Source organism: Emys orbicularis, chromosome 3, assembly GCF_028017835.1.
Source record: "Emys orbicularis isolate rEmyOrb1 chromosome 3, rEmyOrb1.hap1, whole genome shotgun sequence".
In the NCBI taxonomy this organism is placed as follows: Eukaryota; Metazoa; Chordata; order Testudines; family Emydidae; genus Emys; species Emys orbicularis.
This window is the reverse complement of record NC_088685.1, coordinates 34,308,803-34,335,023: the sequence shown is the minus strand read 5'-3', so window position 1 is coordinate 34,335,023 and position 26,221 is coordinate 34,308,803. Positions and strand designations below refer to the sequence as shown.

General features: G+C 46.7%; 1 protein-coding gene across 1 annotated transcript in view; it reads right to left on the bottom strand.

The window, feature by feature from the left end:
- MBOAT2 (membrane bound O-acyltransferase domain containing 2) overlaps positions 1-26,221 on the bottom strand; it is a 188,998-nt gene that overhangs the window by 31,712 nt on the left and 131,065 nt on the right. Inside the window, exons 6-7 of the mRNA XM_065400620.1 lie at positions 17,132-17,186; positions 5,557-5,740 (exon numbers count right to left, since the gene is read on the bottom strand). Coding sequence (XP_065256692.1) covers positions 5,557-5,740; positions 17,132-17,186 — 239 coding nt within the window. The remainder of the gene's footprint in view (positions 1-5,556; positions 5,741-17,131; positions 17,187-26,221) is intronic.

The following is a 26,221-nucleotide window of genomic DNA, read 5'->3' as shown; positions in this document are numbered from 1 at the left end:
GTTCATCAAGGGGAAACAAACAGAAGTTTCACACTGTAGCCTGGCCAGTCACAAAACTCGTTTTCAAAGCTTCTCTGATGCGCACCGCGCCCTGCTGTGCTCTTCTAACCGCCCTAGTGTCTGGCTGCGCGTAATCAGTGGCCAGGCGATTTGCCTCAACCTCCCACCCCGCCATAAATGTCTCCCCCTTACTCTCACAGATATTGTGGAGCGCACAGCAAGCAGCAATAACAATGGGAATATTCTTTTCGCTGAGGTCTGAGCGAGTCAGTAAGCTGCGCCAGCGCGCTTTTAAACGTCCAAATGCACATTCCACCACCATTCGGCACTTGCTCAGCCTGTAGTTGAACAGGTCCTGACTACTGTCCAGGCTGCCTGTGTACGGCTTCATGAGCCATGGCATTAAGGGGTAGGCTGGGTCCCCAAGGATCACGATAGGCATTTCAACATCCCCAACGGTTATTTTCTGGTCCGGGAAGAAAGTCCCTTCCTCGAGCTTTCGAAACAGACCAGAGTGCCTGAAGACGCGAGCATCATGCACCTTTCCCAGCCATCCCACGTTGATGTTGGTGAAACGTCCCTTGTGATCCACCAGGGCTTGCAGCAGGATTGAAAAGTACCCCTTGCGGTTTATGTACTCGGTGGCTTGGTGCTCCGGTGACAAGATAGGGATATGGGTTCCGTCTATCGCCCCACCACAGTTTGGGAATCCCATTGCAGCAAAGCCATCCACTATGGCCTGCACGTTTCCCAGAGTCACCACCCTTGATATCACCAGGTCTTTGATTGCCCTGGCAACTTGGATTACAGCAGCCCCCACAGTAGATTTGCCCACTCCAAATTGATTCCCGACTGACCGGTAGCTGTCTGGCGTTGCAAGCTTCCACAGGGCTATCGCCACTCGCTTCTCAACTGTGAGGGCTGCTCTCATCCTGGTATTCTGGCGCTTCAGGGCAGGGGAAAGCAAGTCACAAAGTTCCATGAAAGTGCCCTTACGCATGCGAAAGTTTCGCAGCCACTGGGAATCGTCCCACACCTGCAACACGATGCGGTCCCACCAGTCTGTGCTTGTTTCCCGGGCCCAGAATCGGCATTCCACGGCATGAACCTGCCCCAGTAACACCATGATTTGCACATTGCTGGGGCCTGTACCTTCTGTGAGGTCTATGTCCATGTCAATTTCCTCATCACTCTCGTCGCTGCGCTGCAATCGCCTCATCGGCTGGTCCTGGTTTTGCTTTGGCATGTCCTGGCTCTGCATATACTCCAGGACAATGCGCGTGGTGTTCATAGTGCTCATAATTGCCGCGGTGATCTGAGCTGGCTCCATGATCCCAGTGCTATGGCGTCTGGGCTGAAAAAAGGCGCGAAACTATTGTCTGACGGAGGGAGGGAGGGAGGGAGGGGCGAGTGACGACATGGCGTACAGGTACAGGGAATTAAAATCAACAAAGGTGGCTGTGCATCAGTGAGAAACACAAACAACTGTCACACAGAATGGCCCCCCCCAAAGATTGAACTCAAAACCCTGGGTTTAGCAGGCCGTTGATTTCACGGAGGGAGGGGGAAGCAAATGAATACAGAACAAATCTATTTTTTACATCTTAAGCTGGCAGACGACGGTGCAGCATGACTGATAGCCCTCGGCATCTTCTGGGTGCTTGGCAGAAAATACTGGGCACTTGGCAGAAAATAGTGTACTACGACTGATAGCCGCCATCATCATTGGGAAGGCAGCAGAATATGACTGGGGGACATACGGAGTTTCAGCCATCATCTGATCGAACTGCAGTATGACGACGACGGATACCAGTCGTAATACACCATCTACTGCCAAAAGGCAAGGGGCTGCTGCTGTGTAGCAATGCAGCCCCACGTCTGCCAGCACCCAGATAGCCGATGAAGGCTACCAGTGATACTGCACCGTCTACTGCCAAAAGGCAATTAGCTGCTGCTGTGTAGCAATGCAGTACCACGTCTGCCGGCACCCAGATGACATATGGTGACGGTGAGCTGAGCTGAGCGGGCTCCATGCTTGCCGTGGTATGTTGTCTGCACAGGTAACCCAGGTAAAAAGGCGCGAATCGATTGTCTGCCGTTGCTCTGACGGAGGGGAAGGGGCCTGACGACATGTACCCAGAACCCCCCGCGCAGGGCCGGCTCCAGGCACCAGCCCACCAAGCTTGTGCTTGGGGCGGCACCTGGAGGGGGGCGGGGCGGCGCTCCGGACGCCGGGGAGAGCGGGGCCACGGCCGGGCTTGCCGCCCTCCCCCCGGCGCTCTGGCCGCCCTCCCCCCCGGCACCCTCCCCCGGCCGGGGCTCGCCGCCCTGCCCCCTGCACTCTGGCCGCCGGGGGGAGAGCGGAGCCCCGGCTGGGGCTCACCGCCCTCCCTCCCAGCGCCCTCACCCCGGCCGCCGAGGGGAGAGCGGAGCCCCCGCCGGGGCTCGCCGCCCTCCTCCCAGGGCTCCGGCCGCCCTCCCCCCTGGTGCCCTCACCCCGGCCGCCGGGGGAAGAGCGGAGCCCCCGCCGGGGCTCGCCGCCCTCCCCCCGGGGCTCCGGCCGCCCTCCCCCCCCCCCCGCTGCAGGGGCGGGGGGGCGGAGGCTTTTTTGCCTGGGGCGGCAAAAAAGCCAGAGCCAGCCCTGCCCCCGCGACACTGTTTTGCATCATTCAGGCATTGGGATCTCAACCCAGAATTCCAATGGGCGGCGGAGACTGCGGGAACTGTGGGATAGCTACCCATAGTGCAACGCTCCGGAAGTCGACGCTAGCCTCGGTACTGTGGACGCGGTCCGCCGACTTAATGCACTTAGAGCATTTTATGTGGGGACACACACAATCGACTGTATACAACTGATTTCTATAAAACCGGCTTCTATAAATTCGACCTAATTTCGTAGTGTAGACATACCCTGACTGACTACTGTCTTTTAAGTTATAGACCAACCAAGCGGGATCTCACAATTCTATTTCATTATGAATTTGGAAAAATGAGATCACCAAACCTGACAAAAAAATTCTGTTGGGCAATCTTGTTATCCTTTCAGCACCTAGGGCTTGATCCAAAGCCCACTTATGTCTATAGGAAGATTCTTGCTGACGTCATAGAGTTTTGGATCAGGCCTTAAGCAATTAAAACTTCCAGGCAAACTTTTACACTTCTATTGAAATTGATTCATTTTTAAATCTTCTTGGGTGATACACACACAAAAATTAGTTCAGTAAATTAATGAACTATAATAAAGCTTACTACATTTGAGATTACTATACAATCAGTTAGTTAACAACTGCAGGCAATTAGCAAGAGCATCAACATCTAAAAATAGTCTAAGAAGCCAAAAGCAGGGAGACTTTTTCCACAGGAATCCTGTATTTTAAGGATAGCTAACAGCTATAATAAAAGTAAACTTACAAAGATGGATATTAATCTCTGACTGTTGACACCACTTTGAGCACCAACAAATTATAGCTTGTAAAAAGGCATAACAGGAGGGAGATATGAAATAAATCATTTTAAAATGTTGACTAGATTCAGTTAACATGCAATTAACACAGTAAAATGCTAGACTAGATTCATGTCATGCACTTAACACAAGTGTACAGGAGGAGGCTGGCATGAATATTTGATGTTATAGAAATAAAATTTGACAAGAAAGGAAGCATATAGTAAATTTAGCTGAAAGATTCTTTCATCTAAGATATTAACATTTGCTGATCCTCATTAAGTTTCTTATTTTGATGAGTTACCTAATGATTTGTTTTTCTTTAAAACGTAAAATTAATATGAAAATCTAGGAAAATATCTTTAGATAATCATTTTATTAAGATAACAGGATTGGAACAAGAGTCATAACAAAACAATCAAGGTTGTAAATGATACAGCAAATGCAGTAAACAAATAGATAATCCACAATTTTTTCAAAAGCACGCAGTACTCACCGGTGTTATAAAATGCAGCCAAATTTGTCTAACACCAGTTGGGAGATGAAGTATCAGGAGCACAGACAGTTTATCTTAATCTTAATGTCAAAAAGCGAATGCAGCATAAATTATAAATAAATAAAATTAAAAAAAATCAAGCACTGTATGAGCAACACAATTTAAGGGAAATTGCTTACCTGTAGCTAGAGTATTTTGAAGGTAGAATCCTTTATAGATTCACACATATATTGGCCTTGTGACCTTCAGATAGCAAGCTTACTAGCAAGATTATGTGGTAAAGTTTAGTACCACTTTGAGGCATATGCACAAGCATATCTACATCAGGATAGCACATAGGCCTCACCCTCACTTTCCAACTACCTGCTCAGAAATAAGATTCAAAGTTAAGCAGGGAAAAGGTAAGTTGGAGGTGGATTTGGGGAAGCAATATATTTGGAGATCTCCAGTTCTTTCACAATAACCTTGTGTTCTCTGTTTGAGATGATAACTGTATCTTGGACAAAAATTCAAATATTTGTACATATATACAGTCAGACGAATTAATGTGCAGGATGATGGAAACATATGTTCCGCATCCTTAATGTAAAACTGATCAGTTTTAAAAAAGGGTAATATACAAAATGTCAGTAGTCATTGGTCTTAATTCAAATCATATGTGCATCGTTTGCAACAGATGATCAACAGGCCTTTCAGCCATATGTGCCTGGACCCCCACTCTGATAAGGGAGCAAATAAAAAAACCCTAATATGCATGGATTCTGGGTGCAGTGTGGTATGATAATGATACAAGTATGTCATTGGTATTGTGTCTGTACAACAAACAATCTGTTTACTTGTCCTTCATATGAATAAAGAAATGAAAAAAAATTAAGACTGAAAAAGTTCCTATAACCATGTTAAAGCTCTCTCTCCCCTAAGAAAGACCTGATTAGAGGGGCTTGTTACATGTAAATGTGCAGTTTTAGCCTGAAATACAGAAAGAAGCTAACAAAAAAGTTTAAGAGACTTTGAAGTACACCTCTACCCCGATATAAGGCGACCCGATATAACACAAATTTGGATATAACGCGGTAAAGCAGTGCTCCGGGGGGGTGGGGCTGCGCACTCCGGCGGATCAAAGCAAGTTCAATATAACGCGGTTTCACCTATAATGCGGTAAGATTTTTTGGCTCCCAAGGACAGCATTTTATCGGGGTAGAGGTGTAGCTTATAAATCTCCCATTCAATTTCCATGGACAAAATGCATGCGGTTTTTCCCATTATTTCCAGATCATTTTCAGAAGCAGTTCATGCAGACAAATATGCTTGTAAGGAAGTGCACATGAACTGCTTCATCTGAAGGTGGTATTTTACCATATAAGCTTATTAGGCAGCTCCAAGATTATTTACTTTTGTTCAGAAGACCCAACAGTGGGAATCTATGCAGAACACCTACCTTTCAGGAAAAAGGCTTTTTTTTTTTTTTTAAACAAAGAACTGTACCACTGAATAAACTCCAGATATATCTGAGAAGTTATGCCTGTAAATGAATAATGCAAACCAAGCTTTTCATGCAATGACTATATATATATAGAGAGAGAGATATAGCAGCACTGCAAAAAATCATAGTTCTTACATTTGGTGAGGGATCTGTTTGTTCATATTTTACATCTTCTTTCCCATTTGCTTCAGACTGTGTCAGTTGGTATGATCTGCCTTCAATGAAAGTAATATAGTCTTTATAAGAGCATAACGGGCCTGCCAGGATACCCATGAAATTACAGTTGTAACTTAAATACTCCAGTAGACTTGGCATGCGTCTGTAATTCAAAGACAAGCAACTTGTGAGAGGTACTCTATGCTTTTAAAACAGTCCACTGTAGGAATAATCATTTATTTATTCTTATTACTTATTCTAATTTCAATTAAAACATATACAGTGAAGCCGTCTAGTTACATTTTTATAACTACAATTTAAAATATAAATGAGTGTTTCTTCATCAGTCTGTACTGAGCGTTTCCAGACTGATTTGCCTACCCACAGGGACTTTCTCAAAGCCCAAAATCATACCATCAGTTTTTAAGTAGATCTCCCCACTGTGACCAATGAGAAACTCTGCTTAAAAATCAATGATATAATATAACTATGCAATTAGATAAAGGGCTCTTGTCAGTCTAAATTTAGTTTGTCCGGAGTAAGAGACTGAATGATTTTTCATGGTAGCACAGGTTTTATATATATAGTATATACATACGTATGTGTACACGTACACACACACCCTTCTGAACCACCCTAAGTACACTAATACAGGCAAAAAAAGCATACTAAAAAAAAAATAGAACAGCTTTGGTCCTCTGTCAAAATTGTGGTAAAAATTCTTGAAATTGACAAAGAATTCCAAATGGTTTGTCTTGTGGAAATGACATGAAGAATAGAAAAATATTGAATAAAGGAGGACATTTTCTACCTGTATGTCCTAATAGATGGTACAAAAACGATATTTAAATAAATGAGAACTGTCTGTAAAACCCCCACTTGGGATTTCTTTTTGAAAGGACATAAGCATAAATGTCAACACCTCACATAAATTATAGGTCCTCCCATTCTGTAAGTTGGTATTTATTTCTCCCCTGATTTTTTTTTTTTTTTAAGAGAAGGAAGGCACTCAATTCTTCAGTAGCTGTCATTGAACCATTATTTCAGTGATAATAAAATGAGTAACAAAAAGAATTGTGATGTTCCCTTATTCAGTTTTTGAAAAGCACATTATATACCAACTACTTTCCCTAAGAACTGCTAACATAATCTTTCAGTAACTTAAAAAGTGCTGAGAATGATTTCTACTCCACACTCAAGTAATTTTGAATACTTCAGTTCAATCAGGACTCAAATTTATGATAACAGGAAGCCTAAAATCAATGCATCCAAACGAATGAATATACTAGTTCACATTTTCCCTATATACTTCATCAGTATGATTTTTCCAGTGTAGTAAACACCAGGATAAGTTGACTTCTTGGTCTACTAGAGTTTCGGTCGCAGAACATCTTGTATTTAAACTTAAATTCAATTCCCAACTTCATTAACTTCATGCACACACAAAACCTACGTATTTCTAAATTATTCTTACAGCAAACATGGTGTGGCTATCACCACCGGAGGCAAGATAGGACCCTTCTCCAAAATGAGAGACACTGTCACCTGCAGTTCAATTCTCACTGGAATCTGTGACCAAATTTCCCAAAGACGGTTTTCCACCTGCTATTATTTCATTTTTGCCACAGAAAAGTAATCTCTATATTTTTAATCCGTTCAAATTCCCTTAATGCATAACTCAAGAGTTGGAGTGGTCAGCTGATCAAAACAGAGAATTTTGAAGAGTTTAAACATAATATAGCATACTCTTCTTTTACAGAAGATGCAGCTGAGGATCTGCCCCTAGCCTCAATCTCAGAAAAGGTACCAGAAAGAGTAAAAAAAGAAAAAAAAAAAAAGTTACTAACCTTTCCGTAACTGTTGTTTTTCGAGATGTATTGCACATATCCACTCCACTGTAGGTGTGCGCGTGCCCCAAGCACAGTCGATGGAAATTTTTCCCTCGATGATACCCATCGGGGCAGCTTGGGCGCCCTCTGGTGCTGCATGCTCATAGTGCCCGTATAAAGGGCCCAGTGACCCCGTTCCCCCAGTTTCTTCTTTCCGGACAGCTCCGACATAGAGGGGGGTGGGTCGTGGAATGGACATGTGCAACACATCTCAAAGAACAACAGTTACAGAAAGGTTAGTAACCGTTTTTTCTTCGAGTGCTTGCACATGTCCATTCCATTGTAGGTGACTCCCAAGCAGTTGCATAGAAGGTGGGTGTGACGTTATTGCTATAATCTGGAACCACATCGTCACAGTGGGATTGGAGTTCATGGACATGCTTACTGCAAAACAGCTCAACCGATTCTGGCATCGTCCCTAGACTGTTGGCATACTGAGCAGAGAACATATGCACTGATGACCAAGTTGCTGCTCTGCAAATGTCCTGAATAGGGATGTGAACTAAGAATGCCATTGATGATGCTTGTTTTCTTGTGGAGTGGGCAATCAGGATAGCTGGTGGCAGAACATCATCTGCTCGTAACATGTGAAAATGCACGACGTGATCCAAGACTAAATTTTCTGAACAGAGATGGGAAGACCTCATCCTGTCAGCTATTGCGATGAACAATTGGGTGGATTTACGGAATGGTTTGGTACTTTCTATGTAGAATGCTAGAGCATGTTTAGCATCCAATGAGTGAAGCTGCTGTTATTCTCTATTTGCATGTGGTTTCAGATAGAAAACGGGTAGGAAGCTTGCCTGATTGCTATGAAACTGGGAAACCACCTTTGGGAGGAAGCTTGGGTGAGGATGTAGCTGTACCTTGTCCTTAAAGAAGACTGTGTACGGAGGTTCCGATGTGAGGGCACGGATCTCTGAGACCATTCTAGCAGAAGTAATGGCCACTAAGAAAGCCACCTTCCATGAAAGGTATAACAAGGGTCATGTTGCCAACGGTTCAAATAGGAGACCCATAAGTTCTGATAAGATTGGGTTTAGGTCCCATGGAGGGACAGGTTCTCGCACTTGGGAATATAGTCTTTCTAGACCCTTGAGAAAACAGATATTACTGCAAGGTGAACCTTGATTGAGGAGATCGCTAAACCTTCCTGTTTCAGGTGTAACAAGAATGTCCTGAAGTGACGACCGCGCGTGTTGGGAAGACCAGATGGAGAACTGCTTCCACTTTGAGAGGTAAGTAGCACTGATGGATGGCTTCCTGCTACCTACTAGTGTATGGGGAGATTTTAGCGGACGAGCAAAATGCCTGGACCACTATCAATAACTGGAATATCGATTGTCATGCTTATTGCCAAAAGCAGCTAAATCAGTAGGTCTTAGCAGGCTTCTGCAACGGCTTTAGCATATCTAGCAAGAAGCCAGGAGGGGAAGGGGGCCCTGTGTCCTTTCTGATAAGATCTCTGTTGAAATTGCTGAGGTATATGTTTTAGAAAAACAGGAAACTTATCTATATCTGCCCTTTGGGATGTGTTTGTCAGGACCCTCAAGACATGCAGATTTTGCAAATACACATCTGTCTAATTAATGGTTTGAGGAAACCTCTTGCTTAAACTTTGAAATTGTTTGCTTAACAAGATTTTTTTATTGACATGTTATTGTTACACTAACACAAATAAGTAAGCAGAGAAAGTATGGGGTAGATGGACTCTTCAGGGACACTTCATGGACACAGCTTAGGATCCCCAACAGCAGCTGAAAAACTGACTAATTGGACAGCTGTAATTGTACCACTCAAAGAGCCATCCAGACTTCAGTAACTATTGATTTTTGGGGTGTCTAAGTGCTTGAGACTAAAATAAAGCGCAGCTTTAAGTGAAAGAACTCGGGGGGAGGGATAGCTCAGTGGTTTGAGCATTGGCCTGCTAAACCCAGGGTTATGAGCTCGATCCTTGAGGGAGCCATTTAGGGAACGGGGGGTAAAAATCTGTCTGGGGATTGGTCCTGCTTTGAGCAGGGGGTTGGACTAGATGACCTCCTGAGGTCCCTTCCAACCCTGATATTCTATGATTCTATGAACTCTTGTATTATACTATTTGCGCCAGCCACCTATCGGTCGGACGGCTGTCTCTTCAGTGATTTATTTCCTGCCAGTGCCCCATCAAGAGTAATAGTTACCAAGAGCTTTTGGTTTTTAGAATCACGGTAACAACAGGACCTAACAAACCTGCTCCGAGCAAGCCAGCTTTCTGGGATTTAGCCATGGCATTTATTCCAGGCTGTTGGGTGGAGAGAGCTGAGGTTCACGTGGAGCAGACGACCATGATGCAGAGAGATCAGGTCCAGATGTAGCGAGAGCGGGATCATAGCCACCATGGAGAGACCTAGCAGTGTGGCGAACCAATGCTGACGTGGCCAAGCTGGAGTTATTAGAATGACCCATGCCCAGTCCCAGTTGATCTTGAGCAGACCCTTGTGCATGAATGGGATAGTAGGGAAAGCGTAATACAGGTGACTTGTCCACAGGAGTAGGAAGGCATCTGTGAGCAATCCCAGGCTGAGACCTCACAGGGAGCAGAACTGGTGACACTTCCTGTTGTGCCTGGTTGCAAAAGGTCTACCCAGGGAGTCCCCGACTGCTGGAAAATTTCTCTTGCGATGTCCAGGAGAAGGGACCACTTATATGACTGGAGAAAGACCTGCTGAGGTGATCTGCCCACTCGTTCTGCACTCCTGAAAGGTGAGAAGCCTCGAGGTGGATTGAGTGAGCTATGCAGCACTCACATAGCTGAACTGCTTCTCGACATGGGGGTGGGGAGGGGGAGAGCAAGTTCCTCCCTACCTGTTGAGATAGAACATGGCTGCAGTGTTGTCCGTAAGAACCAACAAGCTCTTGCCCATAATGTGAGGCAGGAATGTCTGACCGGCCAGGTGAACTGCGCTGAGCTCTCTGACTTTTTAGTGAGAGCTCTTCCAGAGACCAAAGGCCTTCAGTCCTGAGGAGACCCAGTAAAAAGCAACAGAGGGTCCTGTGGCACCTTTAGACTAACAGAAGTATTGGGAGCATAAGCTTTCGTGGGTAAGAACCTCACTTCTTCAGATGCAAGTAATGGAAATCTCCAGAGGCAGGTATAAATCAGTATGGAGATAACGAGGTTAGTTCAATCAGGGAGGGTGAGGTGCTCTGCTAGCAGTTGAGGTGTGAACACCAAGGGAGGAGAAACTGCTTCTGTAGTTGGATAGCCATTCACAGTCTTTGTTTAATCCTGATCTGATGGTGTCAAATTTGCAAATGAACTGGAGCTCAGCAGTTTCTCTTTGGAGTCTGGTCCTGAAGTTTTTTTGCTGTAAGATGGCTACCTTTACATCTGCTATTGTGTGGCCAGGGAGGTTGAAGTGTTCTCCTACAGGTTTTTGTATATTGCCATTCCTGATATCTGACTTGTGTCCATTTATCCTCTTGCGTAGTGACTGTCCAGTTTGGCCAATGTACATAGCAGAGGGGCATTGCTGGCACATGATGGCATATATAACATTGGTGGACGTGCAGGTGAATGAGCCGGTGATGTTGTAGCTGATCTGGTTAGGTCCTGTGATGGTGTTGCTGGTGTAGATATGTGGGCAGAGTTGGCATCGAGGTTTGTTGCATGGGTTGGTTCCTGAGTTAGAGTTGTTATGGTGCGGTGCGTGGTTGCTGGTGAGAATATGCTTAAGGTTGGCGGGTTGTCTGTGGGCGAGGACTGGCCTGCCTCCCAAGGTCTGTGAAAGTGAGGGATCATTGTCCAGGATCGGTTGTAGATCACTGATGATGCGTTGGAGAGGTTTAAGCTGAGGACTGTAGGTGATGGCCAGTGGAGTTCTGTTGGTTTCTTTTTTGGGCCTGTCTTGTAGCAGGAGGCTTCTGGGTACACGTCTGGCTCTGTTGATTTGTTTCTTTATTTCCTTGTGTGGGTATCGTAGTTTTGAGAATGCTTGGTGAAGATCTTGTAGGTGTTGGTCTCTGTCTGAGGGGTTGGAGCAGATGCGATTGTACCTCAGTGCTTGGCTGTAGACAATGGATCGTGTGGTGTGTCCGGGGTGGAAGCTGGAGGCATGAAGGTAGGCGTAGCGGTCGGTGGGTTTTCGGTATAGGGTGGTGTTAACGTGGCCATCACTTATTTGTACGGTGGTGTCTAGGAAGTGGACCTCCCGTGTAGATTGGTCCAGGCTGAGGTTGATGGTGGGGTGGAAGCTGTTGAAATCATGGTGGAATTCTTCCAGGGTCTCCTTCCCATGGGTCCAGATGATGAAGATGTCATCAATGTAGCGTAGGTAGAGAAGGGGCGTGAGTGGACGAGAGCTGAGGAAGCGTTGTTCCAGGTCGGCCATAAAAATGTTGGCATATTGTGGGGCCATGCGGGTGCCCATAGCGGTGCCACTGGTCTGGAGGTATATAGTCACCAAATTTGAAATAATTGTGCGTGAGGATAAAGTCACAGAGCTCGGCAATAAGTTGTGCTGTGTCATCATCAGGGATACTGTTCCTGACAGCTTGTATTCCATCTGTGTGTGGGATGTTTGTGTAGAGAGCCTCTACATCCATGGTGGCTAGGATGGTGTTTTCTGGGAGGTCACCAATGCATTGTAGTTTTCTCAGGAAATCTGTGGTGTCACGGAGATAGCTGGGAGTGCTGGTGGCGTAGGGTCTGAGTAGGGAGTCCACATATCTAGACAGTCCTTCAGTGAGAGTGCCAATGCCCGAGATGATGAGGCGTCCAGGATTTCCAGGTTTGTGGATCTTGGGTAGGACCCTCTGTTGCTTTTTACAGATTCAGACTAACACGGCTACCCCTCTGAGAGGAGACCCAGGTGAGCTCCCCAGCCTAGCACTGATGCATCTGAGAGCAAGGATATCAATGGTTGGGGCCCTGAAAAGGGAATGCCCACACAAACCGCCAGCGGGTCCAGCCACCAGTTGAGGAAGGTGAGGACCGGGGAAGGTACTGTGAGTTCAGAGTCCAGATGGTGGTGGTTTGGCGAGCACACCGAGGCCAGTCGTGTCTGAAGGGGTCTGTGGTGTACTCTTGTGTGCTGCACTACATACGTACATAAATCCATGTGGCCCAAAAGCATCAGACAGTCCTGGGCTGTTGTAATTGGGTGGCCCTTGAGGTATACTATCAGGGACATGATTGTCTGAAACTGACTTTCTGGGAGGAAAGTCTGGCCTGGGTAGAATCGAGCACCGCTCCAATAAACTCTATCCTCTGTACTGGAGTGAAGGTAGACTTCTGTACATTTATTAGCAAGCCCAGGGCCTGAAATGTCGACTAGATGAGGAGGATGCTGGACTTTACCTGAGCCCTAGACCGGCCTCTGACTAGCCAGTCATCCAGGTACGGGTAGACTTGCACCCCTCACCTCCTCAGGAAGGGTGCCATTACCCCCATGCATTTTGTAAACACCTGCGGAGCTGCTGACAGGCTGAATGGGAGTACCGCGAATTGGTAGTGCATGTGGTTCATGATGAATGTTAAGAACCTTCTGTGGCCTTGGAAGATTAATATATGGAAGTAAGTGTCTCTTAAATCGAGGGCAGCATACCAATCCCCGGGATCCAGGGAGGGAATAATAGAAGCCAGGGAGACTATGAAGCGCTTTAATTTCTTGAGATAGCTGTTAAACTGGCGCAGGTCTAGAATAGGTCTGAGACCGCCCATAGTTTTCAAGATTAGGAAATAATAGGAGTAGAACCTCTTCTCCATTAGATTTTGTGGACCCTCTTTCACAGCTCCCACCTGAAGAAGAGATTGAACCTCCTTGGCCAGAAGTTGCTCTTGAGAGGGGTCCCTGAAGAGGGAACAGGGAGGGAGGGTGTGAAGGAGGGGTAGAAATGAATTGGAGAATATATCCCATTTCCACCATGTTCAGTACCCAATGGTCTGTTGTGATACGAGAGAGTAAGCACAGATGAAGTGGGATAGGCAGTCTGCAAATAAAGGGAAAACGGGATCCAGAAACATGGAACCTGGTACAACATCCTCGAGCATCCCATCAAAAGGTCTTTTTGGAGTCTCCGGGTGTTTGGATGGGACAGACATTGACTCTGAGGTAGAAGGGGGTGGTGGTCTATTCCTAAAGCCCCTGCTCCTTTTCCTCTGTGGGTCTTGATGGGCCGGTGGGGCGGAGTACCAGGAGGACTGCTGAGGTCTGTAGTGCTTCCTTGAAGTTGCTAGGATATACAATCCCAGAGACATAAGGGTCACCCTGGTGTCCTTCAGTCCATGAAGCTTCACGTCGGTCTGCTCCGAAAAGAGCTAAGCTCTCTCGAAGGGAAGGTCCTGCAGGGTTTGCTGGACCCTTCTTCAGGAGGCCGGAGGATTGTAGCCATAAACTCCTATGCTTGGCTACCGTGGAAGCCTGGACCTGACTGCTGAATCTGCTGCATCCAAGGCAGCTTGCGGGAAAGCCCTTGTTATCCATTTCCCCTCACCTACCAGCAAGAAGTACTCCAGCCTGGCCTCTTGCAGCAGCAAGTCTCTGAACTTCAACATGAAGTCCCACATGTTTAAGTCATATCTGTGCAGGAGCACCTGCTGGTTAGCAATCCTGAGCTGCAGACCCCCAGGAGAGTAGACTTTTCTACTGAATAAGTCCAACTTTTTGTAGTCCTTTGCTTTAGGTGTTGCACCATGCAGACACTGCCTTTCCCTTTCATTGGCAGCAGATACCACCAGAGATCCTAGAGACTGGGTGAGAAAGAGTGTACAGGAACTCATAACCCTGGGCAAGAATGAAGTATTTCCTCTTGGCTCTCTTTGACATAGGGGAAAGAAATGCAGGGGTTTGCAAAGAGGCTTTCACAGGGTCCACGATGGCCTCATTGAGAGACAGGGCTACTTTTGATGGCCAGAATGTCAACCAGACTAAGGGAGGACTCCTTTACTACCTCCACCTGTAAGCCCAAATTTAAGGTCACCCTCATCAGCAAATCCTGGTGGGCCTTATAGTTATAGTGGGAAGGCGACACGCCCGCCCCTGACACAGCCTCGTCTGGAGAGGACTCCAGCACTGGCTGAGGGCATTCCTCTTCTCCCTCTGTGCTGACAGGATCCCGCAAAGCAGGTTCCTGAAAGTTGGCACCGGGTTTGGTACCTGAATCCTGGTCAGGTGCTGCCCAATGGGACGGAGGTGCCCTTCTCTTGGAGGCCACTGAATAAAAGTGTCTCAAATGGGGGCTGGAGATTGGAGGAAACCCCCACTGGTTCCAAAAGGGTCATGGCCCACTAAGTCAAGCACTCAATGGCATTACTGTGCCCAGGTCCACGGCAGGGTAGGGATGACTGAAAGAATAGTGGGGGTGGCTCCTCGGATGAGAGGAGTGCGATTTAACCTCTTGATTCCAGCGACAATGAGCCTCCCTCAGTGATCAGGGAAGTGCAGTTCCCACCAGTGCTGGAGACCAGTGCCAAGGTGGGGAAGTCTGCATCCGGGCCAGCATGATCAGTTTCCCATTAGATGGTACCGTGGGCTCTGGAACCAAACCGTAATTAGGGGCCATGTGCTCCCTCCTGCCTTCCAGCACCGATACAACTGACTCTTATACTGCTGGTGACGCCAGTACCGACAGCGATAGCAAGTCTCTGGCAGCAGCAAATGCCTCCGGTGTGGATGGCACTGCAATAACACGGGTATCACACTGTCCCTCAGGTGCTGATGGTTCATCCGGTACTAGACTCTATGGTGCTGACTGCTGTGATGCCGAGGCAGAGGAGTGGCCTGACTTAGGTCTCACACTGCTCTGCTCCTTGTGCCTGGCCTTTGGCGTCAGGGAACATCCTCTCAGGCTAGGTCTACACTACAGCGGGGGGTCGACCTAAGATACGCCACTTCAGCTACGTGAATAGCGTAGCTGAAGTGGCGTATTTTAGGTCGACTTACCTGGCTGTGAGGACGGCGGCAAGTCGACCGCTGCCGCGCCGCCGTCGACTCCGCTACCGCCTCTTGCCACGGTGGATTTCCGGAGTCGACGGCAGAGCCATCAGGGATCGATTTTATCGCGTCTTCACTAGACGCGATAAGTCGATCCCCGATAGACCGATTGCTACCCGCCGATCCGGCGGGTAGTGAAGACGTGCCCTAAGTTTCTTATGCCTCTTCCTCGGCATTGGGGATGGCGAACAGTGCTGGGAATCTTGCCTGGTGGAAGGAGCGCTCCTCACTGATGCCAAGGTGCTTGGTGCCAAGTCCAACCGGCTCAGAGGAAGGTCTCAGCACCGCCTTTATAAGCAGGAACTTCAATCTGGCTTCCCGATCCTCCTTCATACGAGGCTTAAAGTCTCTGCAAATCGGACAACGATCCCTGACGTGAGCCTCTCCCAAGCACTTTAGGCAATTAGAGCACGGGTTGCTCAGGGGCATAGCCTTGTTACAGGATGCACAAGGTTTGAAGCCTGGTGACCGAGGCATGCCTTGGCACCAGGTACTGACGAAATTCTGCTAACAAACGGAGAAACACAAACTATACTAACGAAGACTAATTAACTATTTACAACTATAAAAATTATCAGAAAAATGACGCCCACTGAGAAAGCTTGCCGTAGCAAGAAGCACAGTTCCAGTGACCGTCATGGATGGTAAAAAGGAACAGAGGAGGTGTGGGGTTGGCTGGGCCCTTTAAACTGGCACTATGAGTGCGTGGTATGAGAAGGCCCCCAAGCCACCCCAATGGCTACAACCGAGGGAAAATTTTCCGGCAACTGTGCTCAGGGTGTGTACACGCCTACAATGGAATGGACATGTGCAAGCACTTGAAGTTTTGTACTCCATTCTTACGACAAATGTGGTCAGCGTGAATATGCTGCAATAGAATGCCCTCCTTCCTTTTAGTGTTTCAAGACTCATTATCCCACAATGCTATAACAAGAGGATTTCTCTTCTCTCATTTCATGTGTGAGGGAAATAGTAAGAAATTTGAAATTAAAATTTGAAGTTGCTGGGGATTTTTTAGTCTAATTATCTTCATGCCATTAAGATTTCTGAAATAATAGGTACTAAAAAGAAAGTTATTTCTGAAGAGCAGAAATTCTCCACTTATCTGATCTGTCCACCACAAAAATGGTCTAGATTTCAGATGTTGGATACTTAAAGCCTTCAAAAGCTATATAACTACAATGTCAAATAGAGTAATCCCAAAGCACTTATGTACTCTTTGATTGGACAGACACTGTGGCATAAACTAGGGTACTGACATCTATTAACAAGTCTTCCAAATAAAGAAAGGAGGGAAAGAATCAAACTAAAAGTCGTAAAAGAGAAATCAGAGAAAAGTATTTTGTTTCTTTGATGGCTGTAACTCACATGTACTATGCAGTTACTAATCACTTACTAAATAGAGTACATACTTTTATTCTTCATTGTCAAGAAAAAAACTTTAATAAGAAATTGTCTGTTTTAGCAAAAGCCTTGTAAGTAAAATGTAAAGTCTATTTCAGGAAATATCTTCCAAGGGCAAAAAAACCCACATGAAATTAAATTACAAATATACTGTACATGCAATCTAAACCAGATCCAGCTAGATAACTGGACATCTTATGTATCAACTGCACCAGAGCTATAAAGTCTTCATAATCCATGCAAAGCATTCAAAACAGAAACTATACTCATAAGCATAGGAAAGCCTACCTTACAGCCAAGCATCTCTGTGATGGGGTCAATTCTTCTTCTTTTCGAAACATTCCTGTAGAAGAGGGAAGAAATAAGCACTAGTTAACCATTTATTTGCCAGAGATAATGGGGTTTCCTTGTGTCACAGTTCAGGGCAACTGTACCTTTATTCCCGCCCTCTGTGGTCCCTCGAGGGCACCCACTACATGCTCTCGGCTGCTCAGCCATCCCCTGTTTTGAAGTGGTGCTGAAACTAGGGGTGCTGCTTGAAGTAGTAAAAACAAACACCACATACATGGTTTCCATTGTTTCCATCATTAGCACTCCCACTATAAAACCTGTTCCAGCACCCCTGCTCTCTTAGGCAGAGACTCACATTCCTCTGCCTCCTGACCGGAGGCTGCACAGTTTCCTGCCCACACTGTGATATTCCCAGCAAGCCAGACTGCCTAAACAGGCCAGCATCTGCACTTTGCTTTCTCTCTAAGGGCTATCAACAGCTGTAATTGCCTGCAGTTACAAGTTACCATGCAGCTCTTTCTAAGCGAGCACCTTTATTTTTATTCTTAAGGTGAAAACATTACAGAGTAAACATATTGAAAATTAAAAAACGTATACTCATGCTAATAAGTTTACCAGAGATCACCACCCCTCCCAAATCCAAAAAGGACTCTGGTATGAGTCAGTCCTTCAACCCTCACAATGGGGTTTTTCTGTGGTTACAAGTTCATAACAGCCTTAGCTCAGAATTAGTCAACCTATGTATACGTTAGTCTTTCCTTTATTACAGCTTGAGCTTTTGATCTTGAGACTCTGGGAACAAGTAATCCGTAGACAATGGTCCCCTCTTCAGGGTGTACCTTCTAAAGCAGGAGTCTCAAAGTCCTGGCCTCTGGGCCATCTGCGGCCCGAGAACTCCCCACTGCAGCCCATGGAGGAGAGACGCATGCAGACACGCTGCCCGATATCTGCTGCAGGCGCTGCCCCCCGCAGCTCCCATTGGTTGGGGGAGAGGGTCAGAGATACCATCACAAGTCACTGGGCAGAGTCAGCCATGGAGGCAGCATCATTAGTTGCCAGGCAGAGTCAGCCATGGAGGCAGCGTCACTTTTTTCCACAATGAATATAAATAAGTCAAAATACTGAACACAACTATCTGATGCACACCTTGCTGCAATCCTGAAGGTTTCAACTGCTCAGTCACTGAGGTCAAACATCAACAAACTGATAGAACTGAAGCGTTGCCAGGTGTCTGGCAAACACTAAAAACTCTCTGGCAGGCAAAGAATTGTATAAAGTTGTATGACCGTTTTATTATTTCTAAGAAATTCTAAATAAAAAATACAATATAAACGTTTTCTTTTCTGAACACCATCTTCAGTGACATTATTGGCCCGTTGGGAGAATTTGAGGACTGGCACTGGCCCTAAGGTAAATTGAGTTTGAGACTCCTGTTCAAAAGGCTGGGTTTTGCATAACTGAAAATGGGGAATTTGCATTCACCTCCCCTTAGAGATTACCCAAGTAAACCATTTGACACTATTAGTCCCAAAAGTCCATTCTTGTCCAGCACATTGTTCAGTGTAGTCCTTTGAATTTCATAAGACTTCCCAGGGTTCACAGCCCATCTCTTCCCAAAGGGAAGTTGCATACAATCCTGGCTCACAATCATTGAATACAGTGGTTTTCAACGTGTGTGTGTGTGTGTGTGTGTGTGTGTGTGTGTGTGTGTGTGTGTGTGTGTGTGTGTGTGTGTGTGTGTGTGTGTGTGTGTGTGTGTGTGTGTGTGTGTGTAAGGAGTCCACGAAAGGGTGTCATTACCATAGAACAGTGGTCTGTGAATCCCTAGGGGTCCGTAGATTTCCAAAGGGGTCTGCACCTCCATGTGAAATTTTTTAGGGGTCACAAATGAAAACCAGTTGAAAACCACTGATTTAATATAATGGGCCCCATAACATACTTACACTAAGGCCTCCCAAAAATACTGCAGGAAACTGCCACATCTGTCGCTCCTTGGTGATCCAATGTAGTTTCTCAGTTCCTGAAAAATCTTGCTAACCTGAGAGATCAGACCTAAACTGTGCCCAGAGTCCCCAGCCAACTGTGGGGCCCGGAAAAAATCTGACACCGGGTGGTGGAAGCTCGAAGCACTGGCTGCCTGGCAGGCAGGCAGGGTAGGAGAAGCCCCGATGCCCCGACCCTGCTCCCCAGCAGCAGCACTGGGTGGACAGGATGGGGCAGGGGAAACCCCCGGCAGCAGTGCCAGGCGGGCGGGACGTGGGGAAGCCCCCACTCCCTGGCAACAGTGCCGGGTGAGGTTGGGGAAGCCCTCGCACTCCGACCCTGCTCCCCAGCAGCAGCGCTGGGTAGGCAGGGTTGGGGAAGTCCCCAGCACCCCCTGACCCAGGCAGAAGCTGCGGGGTGGCGAGGGGAAGCCGCCAGCACCTCCCAACCCTATCAGCAGCTGTGGGGTAGCGGAGGAAGCCCCTAGCGCCCCCAACCCTGTCAGAAGCCATGTGGCTCATCCCCAGCAGAAGCCACGGGGTAGTGGGAGAAGCCCCAGCACCCCGACCCTGGTCCCCTGCAGAAGCGCAGGGGGAAGTCTCAGTACCCAGACCCCCTCTGCAGCACCAGCACTGAAGGAGCTCTCACTCCCTGCCGCGGCCTCAGGACTGGAGGAGCTCTGACTCCTAGTTGTGGCCGAAGGGCCATGGTGTGGGGACAGAGCTTCTCCAGTCTTGGAGCCCTGGGGGGGTGGGGCAGAAAGGAGCAAATAGGCTGCGGAGGCCACAGTAAGGGCAGAATGGGGGGACCCTGGGTGGAACAGGAGTGGGCCCCAGGCAAGGAGCAAAAAGGGGCTTGACCGCAGGCGGAAGGGGTGAGGAGGAGCCCTCCCCACGTGCTCTGGTCCAGGGCCCCAGGAAACCTTAATCCACCACTGCCCTTGCTATGCAGATAATCGGGAGTTTCCTGTAAACTCAAATCCTTACTGTTTGTAAAATATTATACATTATAGTCCAAAAGAAGAGACAGGAGATAACAGTTTTTGTTGTCACTATGGCATTGGCAGCAACAAAAGCAAACAGAACACAGATGTCAGTTGAATAAAATAGCACAGGCATGTATTGTAATCATGAAGTGATACTAAGGCATTAACCAAAATGTTGTCATTGATACAGCAAAAGTTGCATGAGAGTTACAAAATAAGTTCTAGATCAAGAAGCACTAAAAGAAAGGAAATAATCCCTAGTTTCCAGGAGGAGGAGGTGTCAAATTACTAAAAAATAATCTAGGTTCACTGATTTATTTAAAGCCAAACAAACTGAAATAGAGCAGATGCATTTGAGAAACACAGTCGGGAAAACAGCTGCTACTTTTTGTTGTGAACGAGCTAACATTTATTAAATGGGACCTCATCTTGTCATGATGGTCCATGAACAAAAGAGATGTAATATGTAGTAGACTTGGAAAACAAAATGTAATTTCTTACATTTTCATTATGGTCTTGAATTTTTTTTTAAAAAACCTATATTTTAGAAAGCAAGTGAATGGACAGAGGGCTACGTATAGGATTCCTGGGTTTTAAGACACTCTAAACTAGTGCTAAAGGTATTTTAAGCTTTTGAATGATGTGCTGGAGTTCTTTTACTAAACACAAAGAGTGTTTGCAGTTGGGAAAAGAAGAGAGTGAAGAAAGGTTCAAGATAAACGAAAATAGGAGGGAACTATTTATACCAATTATGGAAAGAAACATTCTTCAGAACTTAAGTTTATGAGAATTTATGCCAGAACTATTGCCATAAATATGTCTGATATGGTACTATGTACCACAATTTGAGTGGGCAGTTAGTCAAATTTCCAGTAGCTACCAACCAATGTGAACTGTACTATGTTTATTATTTGTTTTATTTTTCCTTGAGCTGTCTCCATAGTTTTTATTGTGCAACTCATCTTTAGAAGATGCCACGATTAGACTGTCCAGAACTGGTAAATATGGCTGTTACCTATATAAATGTCTAATCCATTCTCAAATTTCTATAAACTCTGTGCCTCAATGATGATAGCAATGAGTTCCACAGTTTAACGGGCATTGCATTGTATTGAAAAATATTTGTCTACCAGCTTTTGATCCACTGCCTTTCACTTTCATTGCACATTCCTTTGTATGTTGGAGGTTCCTGTATTATGATAGAGGGTAAATAGAAAGGCCTGGTTACACTATGTACACATCACTGGAGTATCTCTGTATCTCTGCACTGGTATTTATCCAACCACCACTCCATAATTAGGGCAACTAAAATGATTAGGGGTTTGGAACGGGTCCCATATGAGGAGAGATTAAAGAGGCTAGGACTTTTCAGCTTGGAAAAAAGGAGACTAAGGGGAGATATGATAGAGGTATATAAAATCATGAATGATGTGAAGAAAGTGAATAAGGAAAAGTTATTTACTTGTTCCCATAATATAATATAGGGGCCACCAAATGAAATTAATGGGCATCAGGTTTAAAACAAATAAAAGGAAGTTCTTCTTCACACAGCGCACAGTCAACCTGTGGAACTCCTTGCCTGAGGAGGTTGTGAAGGCTAGGACTATAACAGCGTTAAAAGAGAACTAGATAAATTCATGGAGGTTATGTCCATTAATGGCTATTAGCCAGGATGGGTAAGGAATGGTGTCCCTAGCCTCTGTCTGTCAGAGGGTGGTGATGGATGGCAGGAGAGAGATCACTTGATCATTACCTGTTAGGTTCACTCTCTCTGGGGCACCTGGCATTGGCCACTGTCGGTAGACTGGATACTGGGCCGGATGGACCTTTGGTCTGATCCAGTCTGGCCGTTCTTATGTTCTTTCCCATATGCATTACTTTTTATTTGTCAACAATACATTTCTCTGCCGCTCTGTTCCTGTACACCCAGTTTTGTTAGGCCATGTCTACACTACAGACTTCTGCCACTATAGCTATATCAGTCAGGGGTATGAAGAGGTGTGATTCTTGACCAACTTAGTCATGTTGGCAAAAACCCCTAGTGGAGATGCAGATATACAGGAAGAACCGCAAGTTTAAAATATATTATTAATTATTTGTATTACCATGGCACCTAGAAGCCCTAATCATAGACTAAGACCCCAGTCATAGATCAGGATCCCATTGTGCTTGTCATCGGCGATCCTTGCAGCTCGATTGTCTTCCATAAAATGACCACTGGTTGATCCGCAGGTGGCTAATGAGACTGATCTGGGATCCACAGATCTTGTCACAATTGGGGCAGACATTTCCCAATGGAAAGGGTAGATCTGGATTGTTGAGTTGGACTGCAGCGCGTTCTTTCCGCTTTTCCTGGTTCTCCATTTCCTGTTGTCTCCATTGGATCTCGAAATACTGGGATCCTTGCCACAAGGTCCTTTTCCATTTTGGTTAGTCAAGGGCTTGGGTTTCCCATGAGTTTATGTCAATATTGCACTTCTTCGTGTTGTCATTGAGGGTGTCTTTGAAGCGCTTTTTTTGCCTGACCATCGTCTATTGGCCATGGTTCAGTTGTGAGAACATGACTTGCTTTGGGAGTCGATTTTCTGGCATTCAAAGAACATGAGCAGCTCAACAGAGTTGGTGGTAGATGATCATAGATTCAATGCTAGAGGTTTAGGCTTGGAACAGAACTAGGATGACCACACAGCAAGTGTGAAAAATTGGGACGGGGGTGGGAGGGAATATGAGCCTATATAAGAAAAAGACCCAAAAATTGGGACTGTCCCTTGTAGTGAGTCGTTGTGGCTCCCCGCCGCCCCGGAAGGGGAAGAGCCCATCCGGAGGCCAGAGTGGGCGGAGCTAGGGAGTTCTGAGCCCGGCCCTCAGAGGGTCAGGCGGCGACCCGGAAGTATAAAACCGGGCCCTCAGAACTCAGTCTGGCCCCAACAGCCGGAGAGACCAGACGTCTCCAGCCTAGCTCGGGGCTGGGAAACCTCCGCGGCCCGGAGTGACCGCCAGGAGCCGCCGGGCCTGCCCTGCGCCCGCTACCCCGAGGAGCCGCCGGGCCTGCCCTGCGCCCGCTACCCAGAGGAACCGCCGAGCCTGCCCGGTGCCTACTACCCAGAGGAGCTGCCGGGCTTGCCCTGCGCCTCCTATCCGGAGGAGCTCCCGGACTTGCCAAACGATCCCTGGCCGGACGAACCCATGGTCCAGGATCCCCCCGAGGCCGACGCCAGCACCCAGGTAGGCCCAGAGGGGGAGTCTGGAAGTAGCCCGGGGGCAGTCGACCCCAGTCAGGCTGCAGCACTGCCAGAGCCGATGTCAGTGTGTTGCGGCCAGGATCCCCACTGACGAAGCAGCGGGTCTTCTGCCGCTGCTAGGGCCCCGGGCTGGGACGCAGTGGAGTGGGAGGGCCTGCGTCCCCCCTGTGGGTGGCAGTCTCCCCCTCTCCCAGGCCTGTTGAGGCTCAGGCCTATTACTGTGGCTCAGCCCTGCCTGAGGGCCTGAGCTCTGCCTCAGCGTTTGTTGCCCCGCCCTGACCTAGGGCCTGGGCTGAATACTTTGTTTACTGTTACTCAACCCTGACTAACGGTCTGAGCCCTGACCTAACGCTGGTGCCCGCCCTGAGCCGGGGTGAGGCTTCCTGTATCTTTCAGGACTGCAAGGGCTGCCGGGCGAGACCCTACAGCCAGACAAAGCACTCAAGCCCCAGCAGGTAGTGAGTCGGTGTGGCTCCCCGCCGCCCTGGAGCGGGTCGAGCCCCGGCCAACTCCTGTACATCCCTATAAAATCGTGCCATCTGGTCACCCTAAACAGAACACTGACGTTGGTGTGTCAATCATCCCACCTGATTCGGAAGATCTTGCAGACGTAGTGTTAATTATATTGTTCAAGAACCTTGAGGCATCTACTGTACGTGACCCAGGTTTCGGCACTGTACAAGAGAGCAGGGATAACAATGGCCTGGTATACAGGAAGCCTGGTTTGATTCTTGATGCCACGATCTTTGAAGACATGTTTTCTCAAGTGTCCGAAAGCTGCACTGGCATACTGAAGGCAGTGTTGAATTTCCTTGTCAATGTCAGCTTTCTGTGACAGAGAGCTGCTGAGGTAAAGGAAGTGCTCAACATTCTCCAGGGTCTCTTTATTGATCTGAATTACAGGAGCAGGATCCTGGTGATCTGGAACCTGCTGGTGGAGTACTTTAGTTTTCTTGTTGTTGAGTATGAGGCCGAGTTGGTTGTAGACCTTAGAGAAAACGTCGACTATTTTTTGAATATCTTCTTCTGAGTGGACACACAAGGCAGAGTCATCCACAAGTTGGAGTTAAATGACCGATTTACTGATACTCTTTATCATGGATAGGAGACAAATGAGGTTGAAGAGCTTGCTGTCCATTCTGTATTGAATGTCAAGTCCGGAGGGGAGCTTGTCAGCCATGAGAAGGAGGGTGACAGCAAGGAAGATGGAGAAAAGGGTTGGAGCGATGATACAGCCTTGCTTAATTCCTGTCTATAGCAGGAAGGGGTCCATTTCGGATCCATTGCTGGCGACCATCACAGACACGTTGTCATGGAGGAGTCAGAGGATGGCAACAAATTTTGGCAGGCATCCAAATTTAAGAATTCTCCACAGAGCCTCACCACTGATGAAGTCGAATGCTTTCATGAAATCGATGAAGGCCACGTACAGAGGTTGATGTTGCTTGCAGCACTTTTCTTGAAGTTGGCAGGCAGTGAAGTCATAGACCATGACCCCATTGTGCTAGACACCGTGCAAACAGCTTATTTCACTCGTGAGGGTGATTTTATGGCATTGGTACAAAGCACAGCTTCACCAGTATGGCTGCATCCACACTAAGGAGTGCTTTGCCAACATCCAAGGTTCCCAACTTATAAAAACCTTAATGTCAATGGGGTGACGGGTTGGATCACAGAAACCCCCTTGGGAGCTGCCAACCGATGTGCCAAGACTACCCCTGCTTCTGTTTTTCCTGCCAGCTCAGGACTCCAGCACCCTGTCTTGCTGAGCGAGACACTCCAGTCTGGCTCCAGACACAGACCCAGGGTCTGAATCACTTGTCCCAAAGCTGCAAGTTTACCTAAAAACAGCTCACAGGAGTGTGCTTGTCTTTAGCACTTAGATGCCCAACTCCCAATGGGGTCTAAACCCAGATAAATCCATTTTACCCTGCATAAAGCTTATGCAGAGTAAACTCATAAATTGTTCGCCCTCTATAACACTGATAGAGAGATATGCACAGTTGTTTGCTCCCCCAGGTATTAATACATACTCTGAGTAAATTACTAAATAAAAAGTGATTTTATTAAATACAGACAGTAGGATTTAAGTGGTTCCAAGTAGTAACAGACAGAACAAAGTAAGTCACAAGCAAAATAAAATAAAATGTGCAAATCTATGCCTAATCAAACTGAATACAGATAATCTCACCCTCAGAGATGCTTCAGTAAGTTTTTCTCAGACTGGACACCTTCCAGGCCTGGGCACAATTCTTTCCCCTGGTACAGCTCTTGTTGCAGCTCAGGTCATAGCTAGGGGATTCTTCATGATGGCTCCTCTTCCTCTCTCTTCTGTTCCACCCCTTTATATATCTTTTGCATAAGGCGGGAACCCTTTGTCCCTCTGGGTTTCCACCCCCCCTCACTGGAAAAGCACCAGGTTAAAGATGGATTCCAGTTTACGTGACATGATCACATGTCACTGCAAGACTTCATTACTCACTTGCCAGCACACACATATACAGGAAGACTCACAGGTAAATACAGCCATCTGCAGACAATGGGAGTCATCAAGATTCCAAACCATCCTTAATGGCCCACACTTTACATAATTACAATAGGCCCTCAGAGTTATGTTTTATATTTCTAGTTTTAGATACAAGAGTGGTACATTTCTACAAATAGGATGATCACACTCAGTAGATTATGAGCTTTGTAATGATACCTTACAAGAGACCTTTTCCACGAAGCATATCCCATTTGCATTATAGTTACTTATTATCAAATTTTTATAAAACTATTCCAGTTACATTATATTTACTTATTATGTTTTTATAAAACCAGATAGACTGCACAACGTCACAAATGGCATGATAGATGTTTGTTTTCATTTTAGGA